The 16,016-nt window shown below is 40.9% G+C and overlaps 1 protein-coding gene across 5 annotated transcripts in view; it reads right to left on the minus strand.

Annotated features, from left to right (window-relative positions):
* Positions 1–16,016, minus strand: part of ADGRB3 (adhesion G protein-coupled receptor B3) — a 685,483-nt gene that overhangs the window by 10,865 nt on the left and 658,602 nt on the right. For 4 of the 5 annotated variants that reach the window (XM_032484463.1, XM_032484464.1, XM_032484467.1 and 1 more), the window contains one exon: positions 6,006–6,041. The exons of the other annotated variant lie outside the window; for it this stretch is intronic. In XM_032484463.1, the coding sequence (XP_032340354.1) occupies positions 6,006–6,041 (36 nt within the window). The remainder of the gene's footprint in view (positions 1–6,005; positions 6,042–16,016) is intronic. 5 annotated transcript variants of the gene reach the window in all.

A 16,016-nucleotide genomic window follows, 5' to 3' on the forward strand; every position in this document is an offset into this window, starting at 1 on the left:
CGACCACGAGGTCCAGAGTTGTTAGTTTTTAATGCACTTGGTAATTTCATGTGCTAACAATAAGGAGGGTTATCCTAATTATGTTGGGGAAGGGGTGGGAATTTCCAGGAATTGCTCCTCGCCCCCCACCTACTTTTTGATCTTTTATAGTCAGCCTAGGAAATGCCATGGTGCCTGTGGGTGCGCCATGAGGCTCAAGGTCTACTGGAAGTCCAGTCTTCCGCCATCGTAGGTTCTAACCAGTCCGTCCTGTCCTCAAATGCTGTGTCATTCCTTCAGTGGTTGTGCCCTGCCCCCTTCCCTCCTGTCTCAACAGAAATCTTTTCTTTCATTTTATACCTTTGTAACTCAAGGGAGGCAATCTTTGCAGTCTTTTGATTGTTGAAATCAGAGAAAAAAATGGTAAGTTGTCAAGCATGTTCATGAAGTTTCAGACATTTGAGAAAAATTAAGAGGTAAACAAACTTCAAGTCTTAAGCCCTTCCTCCTGTATCACAGGCAGTCTCCTAGATCAACCAGCTTGGGACATGTCATATCTCATAGCTCTGGGTCTGGATGAACTTGGGTTTAGATCTTAGTTCCATGGCTTTCAAGTTGTGTGGTCTGAGGCACAAAACTCCCTTTAGCCCCAGTTGCAATAGTCAGAAGAAACTTGCAAGGTTGTTTTGAAGATTTAAAAAGGGCCATAAATCACTTGTCACTGGAGCACACAGATAAGAGCCACTTAAGAAACGGTAGCCCTCATTACCTTTCTTAATCCTGACAGTAACCCTGGGAGGTGGTGGTCATTATCTCGCTTGACTGATGAGGAGACTTGGATCTAAAGGCTACCCAGAGCTCCCAGCTCACACGAGTGGTGAGCAGCTGGAATCCAATCCGAATCCTAGTCAGTTCTCTCTGCTCGCTGCTGTCTAAGATGGATCTCACAGGTTCAGGGGGCCATCCTTCATCAGACTGTTCAAGTCGGTGATTATGCCATCTGGTCATTCAGGTGCAAAAGGAGAAGAAACGATCCAGGGTGGGTGAGGGGCCCATGAACGCTGTGGACACTGGTTATTACTGACCACCCTGCCGTGGTCCCACAGCACTGCAACTGTGCTCTGAAGGGCTGGTCTCCGTACCTCATCTATAAGCACCTCTTGAGCAGTGACTATGTATCCCTGATGCCAGCATGGTGTTTGGCCTTCGGCAGGTGTTCAATAAATGTGTACAGAATAAATTAAATGAATGAGATCTTATAGATGCGTTGGCCAGGGGGGTGCCTGCAACATGGAAGCCAACATAAATTTTGCCTCCTCTCCTGTTCAAGAGGGTCCCACTGGAAAGGACTCACGTGCTTGGTCCCAGACAGGAACCCTGCCCCTGTGTTCTGATCCCCTTGTGCCACCTCATACCCGACACCAGTGGCTTCATAAAGGGACTGTAGATGGGTTTGAAGGCTTCCCCCTCCAAATTCATAAGTGTAAATCATAGCATTGCAATCTCTTTGAGTCTGAATTACAGATAAGATAGGCAGTACCATGCATAAACTTTTAGAAAAGGAAAGAAACTGTTAGAAGAAGTTGGAAGAACTCCAGACTGTAAAGTTTAGATTATAGGGCTGGGAGATCATGTGCTGGTAGAAACTAGAAATCGCTTTGCCTGAATTACCTTTTCCAGCCTTTGGAGTTTATATACCTAGACTGTGACCGTCCATATGTACTAATATAAAACCATGGTTATCTTTCTTCTTCACTGCTTTGCATATAAGCCCACCCAGAGTGGGCTGTTGAATACTACTCTGAAGCGATGTCAAAACTCATGTTTGGGGAGTGACACAACATGGCGGGAGTTTAGCTTGACTCTTCAAGCCATACTGTGGGAAGGAAATGACTTCTGTACCTCTCTTTGGCCAGAGTCCCAGTGGATCCATAAGACAGAACCTGCAGCCACTTGAACTGCCTGACATTACAGAGTCTATTTACATTTCAGGTATGTTTCTATTTGAATAAATATGTACCTAGGGCTTAAAAGAAACCAAACAAAGGGTCTAAAAAAAACTGAATGAGGTTTGAGAGAGAGAGAGAGAGAGGAAAGAGAGAGAGAGTGTGTGTCACTATCACTCTAGAATATACTTGTCTGCAAATAATTTTGCAACAGTTTAAATTTAGCGAGTGAAAAGAGATGGATGTAATGAAACTTGCAGTGCTCAAACTTTTCCTCTCAAAATGCACCTATTGCCTAACACAATACACTTGTTGCCAGGGGTCAGGGACAAAGCAGGAAGGGGCCTTTTATGAACAAGACACTTCTTAGAAATTACATCCTTTCTATTTAAGAAATTAATGTAAATTTTATCATCTACATCATAGCTTAGCTGTGGTCATAGTGATATAAAACTAATATAAAATAATATTTTATCTTACTTGACTATGTTTCCCCAAATTTTCCAATAAAATCAAGTCCCCACAAAGATAGGTCATGGTTACCCTGGATCGGTGCTGTCTTGTGCCCCCTGCCCACCACCACCTCTGCCCAGTTTGAGGAGCATGGGTTTAGTAGGTGTGGGGGGCTCGCTAGAAACTTCAAAGGGACATTCCAAGGTGTGTTTAAGAGGTCGCATGTTTCCCAGGGGAGAATGTGACAAGGTTTATCTCCATGTTTTTGCAAGAGAAGATAAAAAATAAATACCTCTCTTCATATATTTTCCACATGGGAAAGGATGACAGTGTCTATTACAGTTTCAGAATGGAGATTTGTAATTGCATTCCTAAGATTTCCTTAAGCTTCTTCCTCAACCCAAGACAGACCATTTAAAGCACCTGCCACATACTTTTGATTTAACACCATATTAGGAACCTTGATCCCCAAAATACAGTATTAAAATGCAACTCGTCCCAGCTAGGTGGCTCCCTGATGTCCCTAGATCTGTCCATGGTACTAGTGGAAACCCAGGCTCAGACCCGCAGAGCTATCCTCCGGCTCCCCTGCCCTTTGACGTCCATGTTCCACTGAGGATCTTGACCCTGCAGTGCCCCTTCATTATTTTTTGTCCTGCCGCCTCTAGGAAGTGGACCCTCACTTCTTTCCTGGACTAGTCACTACCTAATTTGTATTTCAACTTCCCTGTTCACCAAGCTACAACCTCTCCTTCCTCTTCACTTTTCTAAAGCCCAGATCAGAGCTAAAAGAATTCCTCACCAAAAGTAAACAAAGCAAAATACAATAGAAAAGCCTTAGAAGATTTTATTACCCAATTAGGTGAAAGTTGTTCCCATGGAGTGCAAGCTCTTCACAATGTGGTTCTTAAATTATCTCCTCTGTCCGCTCTTTTCTTCCATAGACCCCATGTTATAGTGAATTTTGACTTTCTTCCTGTTTCTTAGTGACACCACACTCAGCCAATCTCCATGACTTTTCCTTCTCCGGGAATTTCTCTCTCCTTGAGTTATACGTCATGTGGCTATCTTTAAGGTGTTACCTCCATAGTGGTTCATTTTCTATAGTGCTCTCTGCCCCAACTCAGATGGAGTGATGAATAATTTTTTATTAAAGCAAACCAGGGTAAACATTCAGTTTTTCATCACTCACTCAACAAAAACTTATTGGATGCTTACGATACACCAGATCTTGCTTGGATCTGGGAATATAAATCCAATAAGGGGTTTGGTCACAGAACATAGGGACATCACTCAAGCATTTTCTGTATGCCTTCCAGAAAGTAAGAATTCATGTTTCACTATCTGATGACTCATCAGCCCTTTGCTTTCTTTGCTCAACAAAGTCTTGGAGACCCACTACACAAAAGGGACCTCCCCCAGGTGCAGTCCTCACACACAGAGTTTTATGGATATGTGAGTTGAGAGAATACTGTTATCATGTATAAACTCTGGGGAGTGTCTAAGGCCTAAAGCCTGAAGGGAAGACACTTTCAGGAGTCTAGGAGGTACAGCTTGTGTGTCAGTGGAAAAATGCCTAAGTTGGTCATTGTGTGGTTACGCTTGCAAGGTGCAATAGGGGGTTATGAGAAAGCTTGACATAAACATATTTAATGTATCCAGCCTGAATGAAAAGCAGGAGGGGATAACTTGGACTCTGCCTTCATGACTGTCCCATAAAGAACACATAGATTGTATTAAAATTCACAAAATTTAAATCTGGCAAAATTTTCCTGAACACAATCTATGAGATGTCTGCATCTACGTGCAACTATGGTTGCACGTGGACTAAGGGTCACAGTGACAAACAGTTTATTTTCTTTAAAAAAAAATAAGGCCTCAAAGATTTTTCCCAGAAAATGTGGACACCTACAGCAATCATGCAACAACCACAGTAATTAAAAAGCAGAAGAAAACAGCCAGGGTGCTTGTGCTGTGGCTTCTTTCCACTATCAGCAGATGTCTCGGCAATGCCCTGGCTAAGGGTTGGAATACTGAGCACAGGAGGAAGTATCAGCTTAAGGAATCTGCTACCAGTTGCCATAGAGAATATACGAAAAAAGCACAGCTTTTCTAATGCTCCGAATGACACAGTGTGATTAGAATTCTTTCCAGCACTTGCAATTACGTAACCTGAGCTGGCCGCACTGAGGCTTAATTTTACATCTAGGTTTTTACTATATGTTGTCCCCGATGCCTAGTGGGTGCATTCCCACCGTCTTCCCCTTGTACTAGCATAACGCCTCATTGCTTTCAGGACAGTATACATATAAGAGGATGATCCTGTCTTTTGGCTACCTGGAGAATCATTAGAAAAAAAAAACAAATCCAAAAATATTTGTCCCTTAAAAAGTCACCAAAGAACCTAAAAGTGAAGCTATTTGATGATTTTTCTCTTTGAATTTATAGTCTTGATACTTTAATCCTAAAAACTTGGAATATAATGAAATATTGGTCCTAAGCTAGCTTACTACCATGGAGCCACACTGGTACCAAAATTTGCCACCTAATAATTGAGACCATATTTGTTATCATTATTACTTCGTTTCTGGTACAAATGCTACTGAGATACTGACTGAAAAAGACCAATGCTCCTTGGACTCTATTCAAGGTAAAACCGAGGCTTCTTCATCACTGCAGTAAATAAAAACCATTGTCTCATTTTTGACACCTGATTGCATCACTGAGCTACAACCCTCGGCCACATCAATGAAATGACGGAACCACAAGTTTCCATGTCTGGGAGGCTTCTGTAATTTTAGGAATATCAGCTAAGACTATTGAGTTCTACGTAAGTACAAATATATGGGAGAAATTTATAATGTATTATATCCAATTATGTCAGCAGGTTATGAATCACATCCAATTATTGGGATGCATAAGTGCATTTTATGCGATGCCCAAACATCATTCATTTGGTGCTTAGCATAAACTGCTCAAATGGCATGATTTCAGTCATTTCTAGAATCAATATTACAGCATCGATACAAACTCAATGTAAATTGGAAAATGAACATCTCCATTTTGTTTCTATCTGTGAGAAGACATTTACCAGACACAGGAGCACATCAAACCAACACTTGCAACTGGCAAAAAGGATCTGGAGTGTACCACGTTCCAGGTACAAACAGCGGAATCAGGACACAAGGCAAGACAATCCTGGAGGAAGCCTAGATAACCAGCCAGAGCCTCCCCACAGGCTCTCTTCACATAGTTACTGAGATGAAACAAATATGGAAAAATCAAGGAACGGACATTCATACCTCCCAACAAGCAGAGAGATACATAAATTGACCACGTTCAATTCTCACCACAAACTGCCTGCCTATCTTAGTATTTATGAAATGGATTCTTTACCTGTCTGGAAAATCTCAGACTTAGCACACATTGAAAGCAATGAGAACTTGTTTTTTTTTTTTATATGATGAGTTACACAATATGGATTTTAATTTAAAATGTTTGACTTCTCCTTTAATTAAAAAAGAGTGGAACTCCTACATAGCTGCACAGAGTAATATGTCTCAGTAATTATATACCCATTTTGAATTCAAGAAATAAAAATTATAAAAATAATGATTAGACACTTACCTCAAAGTCAAGGTCTGAGTACCGTGATTTTCTTCTCTGTTAGATATTTTTTTTAAAAAGAAGAAAAACCAATAGAGTTATATTTAGTCATTCAAATAAAATGAAAATCATTGTTTTCAATAAGATAATCCTGCTTCTGTGTGTTATAAGGATTTCCTTCCCACAAAAACCTGTGAAAATTTTTATGACTTCAAAATATTCCATCTACATTATTCCATTTGTACTTTGGGCTTCCTTTAAAATCGAAGAACATACAGATACAACATATTTCTCATCTTGGCCTCTTAACTCTAACTTTTTTCAACAAGGGTAAATCTTTAAGTGAAAATTTCCACAAAAAGTTCAGCCTTGCAGGCGACTTAAAGTCTACTACAGGATTAAAAGCTGTACAGGGGAACTCATCCAGCCACCTCAAGACCTCCCACTCACCACCTTCTAGTCTTCATTTCTACCACATTCTGACACCCTGTCTACATTCCAAAGTTCTATATAAGTGTCATCCACAAATGTCTTGGCATTTGGTAGTCCTTCACGACAGGAAAGTCCTTCTCTGTGCTAGTCCTTAGGAACTGAAGTTGTTCTTCTAATTTGGTAAAACAAATAAAGGTCACACCCCAGCAGGACGTAGATGTGGGTGTAAATATCTCACCATGCTCCTCTGTGCCTCCGACTCTGTTAAACAGATCGTGAATCTAGTTAGAGATCAATATGCACTGATAAAAATCAGGAAACTGGATTAAAATGAAACTGATGTGGTTATAGAACATGAGTGTAAGGAAGGCATTCTTAACATTTGCTTTAAGAAGTCACTGGATTCTTAGAATGATTGGGTACAGAAGGAAATGTCTGATAAATGTTGAAAGCATCCTCCAAATTGTTGGAAAGCAAAAGTTTCCAATACAGGTTTTTTGTTTTTTGAGGACGTGGGAATGAAATGCAGGGAAAATTCATAACTATTGAAAAATATAAGATTCAGGCAGCTGGAAAAAAGTATGTAAACCATTGGACAAACTTCTGTTTTATTTTTTCCTCTCCTATCCCAATTGCTACACTGTAAAGTTTAATAACCTCACAGGGACTCACATCCAAGAGAAGTGAGAGGTTCTTGTAACTGTTGACTATTAGGAGAGAAAGAAGGGAACGAATGTCGTTTATTGGAAATTATGACTAAATTTCTCCAGCTAGAGTTAAAATTGTCACTATAGAACCAGAACCTTCCTATGTAAGCAACTTCCCTTAGGCATGTTTCAGAAAACAGAAGGCGACATAGCAAAAGGTTTTGTTAAAAAAAAAAAAGTTTGAAATTTCTGAAAGTAATTTGATTTGGGTGGAGCTGCTTAAGACTGAGAACCCAGGCTGAGAAGACAATTGCTTTATTCAATGGAAACTCAGCATGCTGATCTCACTTTTCGACATGTCGCCAGCATTGCCCTGGGCCAGCCCTGGGGACATCCTGGAAGGAGCGCAGTGTGTGGGAAGCCCTTTAACCCCGCCCTGCTCTGCCGTCTCCCTGACTCTGCGGTTACCAGCCTGTGCTGCATAGGAGTCTGGCTCCAGCGTACCGCAACATGTTTTGCTGCAAGATGCGAGACTAAATAGCAGGGGTTCCACTCTGCTCTTGGACGCTTCGCCTTCCCAGGGCTGTGACTCAGCACGACACTTCGTAAATACGCATTAAGCAAATATTCCTTCCTAATAACACAATTCAAGCATGGAAACATTTAGTTTCAAGCAGTTATTAGAGAATGTTCATCATGTGCTCTCTGTTCTATCTGAAAGTTAAATAGTGAAACCTTCTGCAAAGAGTTCAGGTGGCCAGCGAAGAGGCCCTTCCCGCTGCACGCCTTGAGGGCTTCTCTGTTGGAAAGGTCACAACAGCCATACGTCGCCCTCTTCACTTCTGAATGCAAAACGGTGCTGCCTAAGAACTGGGGATGCTGATGGATACAGATTGATGAAGGCTCTGGATTTCAGGAGCAAGAACAAAAGATGGGAACCCAGAAGAGCACCTGAGGAAGATTCTTATAAGAGCAGACGTCACCTACGTGGATGTGAAATAGAGAAAAGAAAATGGATATCTTCCCATAAGTAAGTTTCTCGCTCGTCTGTCTCACGTAGTTAAAATCACGTTCTAACAAAGAGGTACAGCAGATCTAGCCACCTTGAGGGAGGAGACCAAGAAATGAACACACGAAGCAGATTTCAATCAAAACAGCCAGAAGATAGTCGGGGGTGAGTAGGGAAGGTAGGCTGGGGAACACGGCGGTGAAGACTTAAAAATGAGAGTGGGAAAAAACGTGGCAGGCTTTTAGAGTCCAAGAGAGATAAAAACGTGCATAATATTATTCAGTCCCCACAACCCTGACCAAGTGTTCTGATCTTTTATAGTTTATAACGTGCTTTCACGTTTGAAGACGCTCACTGCTTTGCGGGATGGTTAGGGTAGTGTTATCCATTACCTCGGTTTTATGAATGAGGAAAACTGAGGATCAGGGGAGTTAAAGCAACTTGCCTACATCACCTGGGCGGTGATCAAGTGAACTGGGATTCACACTCAGGACTTTTGACTCCAAACCCTGTGTTTTCTCCACTGTCTTGCAATAACTGCTCAGTGGTACAAAGGCTGATATTTTAGAGCCAAGATGCTTGTGAAACATTGCTGATAGTTACTAGAACTAAGCAAGAGTAGCACTAGAGGGTCCAGTCATCCCAAGGCTGACAGCAGGGGGCCTGGGGTGCTTTGTAAACATAAAGCAAAGTCAAGCAGATTAACTTTTTCTTGTCAATCATATTTTAAAGGAGAAAAATGTATCAATATGGTAGTTGAGAGAACAATCTGATGGCGATATACAATAATCTGCATTAAATAAAATAACTTAAAAGTCATTTGAATATGGGATATTTTATAAGCAAGGATGCAACAACACAGTAGCAGACTTCCCTACTTCCATGATGTGAATTCCACTGCAAAATCTAGTTTTTCTTAAAGACATGTGAAGGGTCGGGCAATCTGCGATGGGATGAAAGGAACAGAATGCTAACTTCTGTTCGTCACTTCCTCATCTAACACTCACCATCTCTCAGCCTGTTTTGCAGTGTGTTGGAAAGTCTTTCATACCACTGAAGTCTGTGGAAACTGCAACTGACTTACATGTTTATTCATATGTCCCTCTGAGCTCTCTGGAATGTTATTGCAAGGTATAAAAGAGGTTAGAAACAATGGTTACGTGTCTAAACAATTAGAATCAACAAAGAAAAGTGATCAAGATAGTAGTTTTTCTGGTAAGTTGATAATTGAAGAAATGCTACATATAAACTTAAAATGAGCCAGGATGGTGTTGAAATATTTCAGGAAGAGATAAATCCCTCTCTATACGTATATCCCTTAGTTCCCAAATAACTTGATACAAATCACCCCTTTTGTCACAGTAGGTGACATTTCTTCTGTGCTCTCTCCTTTTCTTAATTTCCCACTTTGAACTCACCCCAACTTGTGTTCGTCCTCAGCATCCCATTAAATTCTCCTTGGCAAGATCTTTGATGAGCTCCATCTGGCTGATTCCCAAGGTCAGTTTTCTCTGCTCATCTCATTGGACTCTCAGAAGCTTTTGAAAGTTAATCACGTCCTCATCAAAGCACTCATCTTTCTCAGCCTTTCCTTTTGTTTTCTTCCCCGCCCCGCCCTTGGCGCTCTCTCAACTGCCTGCCTTCTTAACTTTGAGTCCCACAGTTTTCTTTTCTTCTCGTATTTTCTCCTGGATGAAATACTGCGTTCCCATGCTTTTCAATACCATCTTTTAAGCTACAAATACCTTTGTCCTTCCCGTGTCCTTCCCATCACAGGAAGTGCCGCACATCAAGTCAGTCAAGCCAGGCACCGAGGAGTCACCCTTCAGCCCTTACTTCTCATCCTGCACATCAAATCCATCAGTGGTGCTACCTGCCCTACCTCCAAAATACACCTTGATCTGCCTACTCTTCTCTGTCTCCACTTCCGCTTCATGGTCAAAGGCATTCTTATCTCCTGTCTGAATGACTTCAGTAGCCTCCTAACAGTCCTTCAGCTTTCTGCTCCATGCCCTCTCCCGCCACCCCTGGATCCTAATCCTTTCTCTTCCAAACCATCAAATTAATGGATGGATGGATGGATGGATGGATGGATGGATGGAGAAAAGATCATGACAGTTGTTTTAACCATCATCATTTACTTCTATTGTCTTACAAGGATCTTTTTCCTCTTCCAATTCCATTTTAAGGAGCATATCTCTTGCTACATACATGGGTTTTCCAATCCTACGAGAATATTCCAAGCTCTTTCCTGCCTCAGGACTGCTTCACTTGCAGTTTCTTTTGGCTGATACATCCAATGACCCTTCGACTCCTCACAGGCCACGTTCCTTCTTAACTTCATTTTTCACCCTGTAGAGCATTTCAGAAGGCTTCCCAGGCCAACGTATCTAAAGAATTCTCTCTCCCTCACATGGTTATTACCCAGCACACTCTTAGATTATTCATTTGTTCATCATTCATCATCTGTCTCTTCCATAGGGTTTAATCACCACAGGGGCAAGATCCACATCAGTCTTTTTTCAAAAAAAAAATTTGGGGGGTGGGGTGGGGATGATTAGGTATTTATTTATTTAATGGAGGTGCTGGGGATTGAACCCAGGACCTTGTGCATGCTGAGCACATACTCTACCACTGAGCCGTACCCTTCCTCCCACCCACCGCATCTATCTTGACCACTTTTATATCCCCAGTATCTAGCAGAGGTCCTGGCCCAATAGTGGACATTCACAAAATTACTGATGAAAGACTGAAGGAGCTGCACTATGGAAGCCAAACAAATCCAAAAGAAACATGACTCGATTTCTGTTTTCGTTTTGCTGTTTTGCTGGGGAATACTCCGAGAGAATTTGGATACACAAAGGAAACCATCTTGAATGGTTCAATTGACAGCCAAGAGGATGAAGACAATTTAGAGGCACGCACGCCTATCACTAAGAGAGGGGAGAATCTTTTAGGGTGATTGCAGAGTTAGAAAATGCACCCCAGCAGGAGGCTACTCAGAGGAATGCTTAGCGAGTATATGCATAGAGGCGACTCTCCGTATCGAAGTCTCATAGAATGATGAATAATTTCTCAGAGGGAACACTTTATTTTTTGTGTCCTTGCAAATTAAGCTGGACAAGACACTGGAAGATTCCATGGACTAATAAAATAGCAATGTGACTGCCATTAAAAGTTTCTATTATAGGCTGAGCAATGAACCGACTCCAGGAGAGAACTTTGATCCCAAATCCATTCAAAATATCTGTGTAAATGGAACTTGAAAAAAATTAATTTTGAAAAATGACTTATTTGAGCTACTTTTGCTTGTATGCCCGCAGAGAAGACTGACTTCATCCCCTAATCCACAAGCAAAAACAAAGCAAGGGCAAGCCTTTCTTTACCACAGCTCCCTGAGTTAAAAAAAATTTTTTAAAAGATAATTCTGCACAGTGATCAGCTCTATAATGGTTTCTGTTAGTGATGGAGTCTCCCGGTTCCCAAGTGTGGCCAGAACATTTTGTTTAATATCCTAAATATTGATTTAATATTACATTCAAGTTTCTTCACTGATATTCAAGATATAATGGTAATGAAATAATAATCACCCAATCTTACAACCTGAAGTGCTCCTTGCAATTTTCAAAGGGTTTTCACACACATCATCCCATTTAGTGATCACAACAGCCATAAGGAAGGCACCTGGGATGTGACATTACAGCTAAAAGGTTTTACTTTCCAAAACCATTATGCTGAGAGCTCTATAATTCACGTCCAGAGGAAAACTGGTGTATAAAAAGTTAGCTGATAATGGTGTCCCTTTTTACTCAATTATAAATTGAGGGAGATTTATCTGAGCATGCATTGGGATGCACTGTTAAATTTATACCTAAATGTTCAGAAAAACTGGAGGAGCAAAACTTGGTTTAAACCAAAATAAACTGTGCAATTTACTATCTAACTCTGATTAGTTATAAGAAAAGCTAAGGCAAGATATGTCAGGAGAATAACAGAAACCACTTCATGTGTTTACATTTGACCAAAGTGCTTCATAGGAATTCAAGTGATGGAGGAGCTGAGAAACCACATAAGACACCACGAGGTAACCCAGGATTCACAGGATAAGGACCTAAGCCCGGGGCTTAGGCACCTGAAGGATGCTGGAAACACTACGTAACTGGAGCCAAAGAGACAAGAGGTGGCGCCAAAAGCAGAAAGAGCAGGAGAAATGCCCGGAGATTCTCTCTTCTCCCCAACCTCCAGTCTCTCAGTGCTTCCCAGGGGCCAATCTTCTCACCCACTCAGGAGCCAATGACACAAGAAGCTTTACCAACCCCAGGAGACACAGGGGAAAGAGTGAAGAATGGATCCTAGACCTTCACACAAGTTGGGAAGACTTTTGAGTAAGGAAATGTGCCGTATTGAGATCTACCAGCTATAAGCCATTGAATAAATACAGGTGTTCCAATGATTCGAAACCAACACTGCCCTATCTTCTTACACTGATATATCCATCAGTTTTCAAAAGAGAAATAGAACCACGATCCAAGAGATTTAAACTGTATCTCATAGTCCTCAACGACTTAGAACGATGATGCCTCTTTTTTTCCCCTACGGGCTCCACAGCACCCAGTAATTTTGTTGCTTTCTGAACGTACCACGCACTAAACACATTTTGCTCATTAACTGACAGTGAATGACTTGAATGCTGATGACAATTTCATTCTTCTTAACCTTGAGCAAAGCAATTAGAGGACACCTAGGACTGGAGCCATGGCGGGACATCCTACCATGTGAGTATGGAAAGTCATCCATCATTGTGGAAATCTAGAGTTTTCAGAATTGCTTCACAAGGCCATTCTGGGAAGGGATAGTTTGGAAAATGGAAGATGACATATTGCATGAAAGAAAGGAACAAATTAGTATGAGGGAAGGAGAAAAGCTGGATATGCTTTTATGCAAGAAACTTCATGCATTCGTTAGACTCTCTCAGTAATTGAGGGTTAGCGGAACAAAGTACCCTGGAGGCTCCCCGCGGAGCCTTTCTGCTGGCATTGCCTTCAGGGTTGGGAAGCCTCCCTCTTTCTTTGTTGTCTCCTGCTTATGTGAATAAATACTTCCACCCACTCTTGAGCTTTCTTTTTTTCTCCTTCGACTCTTGTGTTTCCTCGCTCGCAATTTCCTCACCAATACTGCATTCTGTGCTGCAACTGGTAGCTTTCGCCCTTTTCTTTTTCTCCCTCCCACCACTTCCCACTTGGGAAATTGTGAACACCCACTCCTCTGGAAGCAGCTTCCTGAATTTCCTGAATTACTATGAACATCTTTCAATTCTATCCTTGAAAGGATCGTGAGGCATCTGGCTGTCCTCTGCTGTCCCAGCTTCCCAGGAAGGAGGCTTCTGGGGCTGGGACCTCCCGTCTCACTCCGAGCAGAAGACTCAACTGCTCCAGGGCACAGTCTGCTGCCACTTATATATCCTCTTACTTGTGTCTTCATGCTGCCTTCAAAGTCTCCTTAGGAGACACCACCTGGCTGTTGCTGATCCCTACTCTCCATGTGGAAAACTCTAGTCATCCTTCTGCTTCTCCTTTGCTGTCAGATACCATCCTCCCCGCTGGGTGACTGTGGATACAGTGTAGCAGAGTTAACAACTCACTCTGCTCTTAAAGGAAACCGTGCCACCGACTTTATCTTCATTGCCACCGTCCTGTCTCCAAAATCGGCTAGGTGTATACATCCATACTTCATCCATTTCATGTCTTTATACCATACGACCAAGTGTCTGTCCAGGGTCTGATTAACTCAAAAGTTACTCTCAAGGCAATGTTCAGGCACACTGCTGTCTCTTTTAGACAGCACAAATTGATTAGGACAGAAAGATTCTAGCCCTAGGTTTTCTATGCACTCGCTCTGTAATCTTGAATGAATGACTTTGCTTCAAGGATTTTAGCAACTTATCCATTGTACAGAGGTGTTGTGAAGATTAATTAATTCATGTTTTTAAGGTGATTTGAGGATCTGCTAATGAAAGATGCTATATAAATGCTAATTTTTATTATTCATTCCCACATCTATACATTCTCTTTCAACTGTCTCCTAAAATGGTCACCCTAAGCCATTACTAACTATTAAACTCTTTGAAAGAATAAAAATGAAGAACTGAATTTTCATTCTGAATCCTGAATTTTCTTCCTTTTCAAGATGTAAGCCTTGTGATTTCTAAGTCATTTAAATGCAACTCTTTGGGCTGAATCAGACTTATATATGATTCTTACACTTAATAATAAGGATATGGAGATTTGGAAAAATTATGAACTGAAAAAAGCAGAACTTGGAAATACAGTCTATTGTTCAAGGCACACACAACCTGTACACCATCAAACTCAGCAAGGTTTTTAGGCTTTTAGATGTAAAATGTTTTTATAACAAGCAAAATGTTTTAAGGCAATTCCATTTTAATCCCTCCAGCACATTTTAAAGAGCCAATCTAGGTAGTAGATTCCATGTGGTCATTATGATTACTTACGATGTCACCTCATTACATGCACTCTCACTGAAAATTCTTTTAAGAAAATTCTTTTAAGAACTCTTTTAAGATTTTGCATAGATGTTATGTAGTTTGTGCTTATATGGTCATTACTGTAGTAGACCTGCTCATCTCTGGTATATGCAACTTAGAAACCAAAACAGCAGCTATTGGACTAATTAGAATGACGGAATGTTTTTGTCCAGAAGGAACTCCAGTCACCTTGGCATGAACTTGGTCTCACTGCCCCTATGCTGTCGGTTCCAAGGAATGATTCTTCTCAGAAACCCTATTTGTTCAAGACTGATCTAGAATTTAGGGATTTATCCTAGAGCCCATCTATGTGCCCATTTTGATCTAGAATTTCCTCTATATGGTTGGGGAAATCCTCAAATCACACTACACATCAAATTACTCTAGCCTTTCAGGATCTCCCTTCATCTTGATCTCATAGAAGCACAGCTTTGTGGGGAGAGGGGAGGAGCAATAGCCTCTGGGCACTTTTGAACACTAGAACATAGGGTTATCAACCTGTTTCTAATGGAAAGAGTAGGCAAGCCAATTATAGTGTCTTATGAAATAATCTATTATATTAAAACAATTGGCAATACATATAGAAGAATGCCTGTATTGCATTGTAAATGGGATATATGCAATGTATCATCAGTGAGTTTATAGCAAAACTTTCAGGTAAAGAATATAAAAGTCACATGTAAAACAGTAACAGGATGTATGTTGATAGGAAATTAGGCATTATTTGCCTTACTTGATGTAGATCTTACTTGATTAATTGTAATACAGTATGAGTGCTATTGTTACTGTTGACTCCTCATTACCTCACTTTATATGTAGGAAAGAAGTTAAGGAGAGTTCTTCTTTTTACAAAGCCCTGTGGTTGGACCTCAGAGTTCTGACTCTTGACTTGCTCAATTTATATCCCTCCTGAGAGTTCACAATTTAAGACTAAAATTTTTCGTGGTCATAATTCTGTAAGAGCTAAAAGCAAAACACTGACTCTGAAAGATATTGATCTAAGGTACTAACAAAGTTTATAATGAGTGTAATGGTAGACCACGTTGGAACATTCCAATTTTGTTATTTTTAACAGCTGCTCTCACACAGAAACTCCAGACCTTGGTTTCAGTTTGTAGTGCCCTCCAGAAACTACTTTAACCAACAAAGGACCTCTGGTATCTGAGAAACATCAGAAGGATCTTCTGTTTTTTATGAGTGCTCTACTCGGTTCCCATCATGACAGAATTATGACTGACAGGTATCTTTTTAAGTGGAGAGGGTTCCTTTTTAAAAATATGATCTTGAGAAAAGGGATGCTGACATTCTCCTAGGAAAAAAAAAATATGTCCAAAATCTTAATCCCAAGGTGCACCAATTCTTACACAATACTTATCTGCAAAAGCTAATGTGACTCTTTT

Source organism: Camelus ferus, chromosome 8 (assembly GCF_009834535.1).
Source record: "Camelus ferus isolate YT-003-E chromosome 8, BCGSAC_Cfer_1.0, whole genome shotgun sequence".
Lineage (NCBI taxonomy): Eukaryota > Metazoa > Chordata > Mammalia > Artiodactyla > Camelidae > Camelus > Camelus ferus.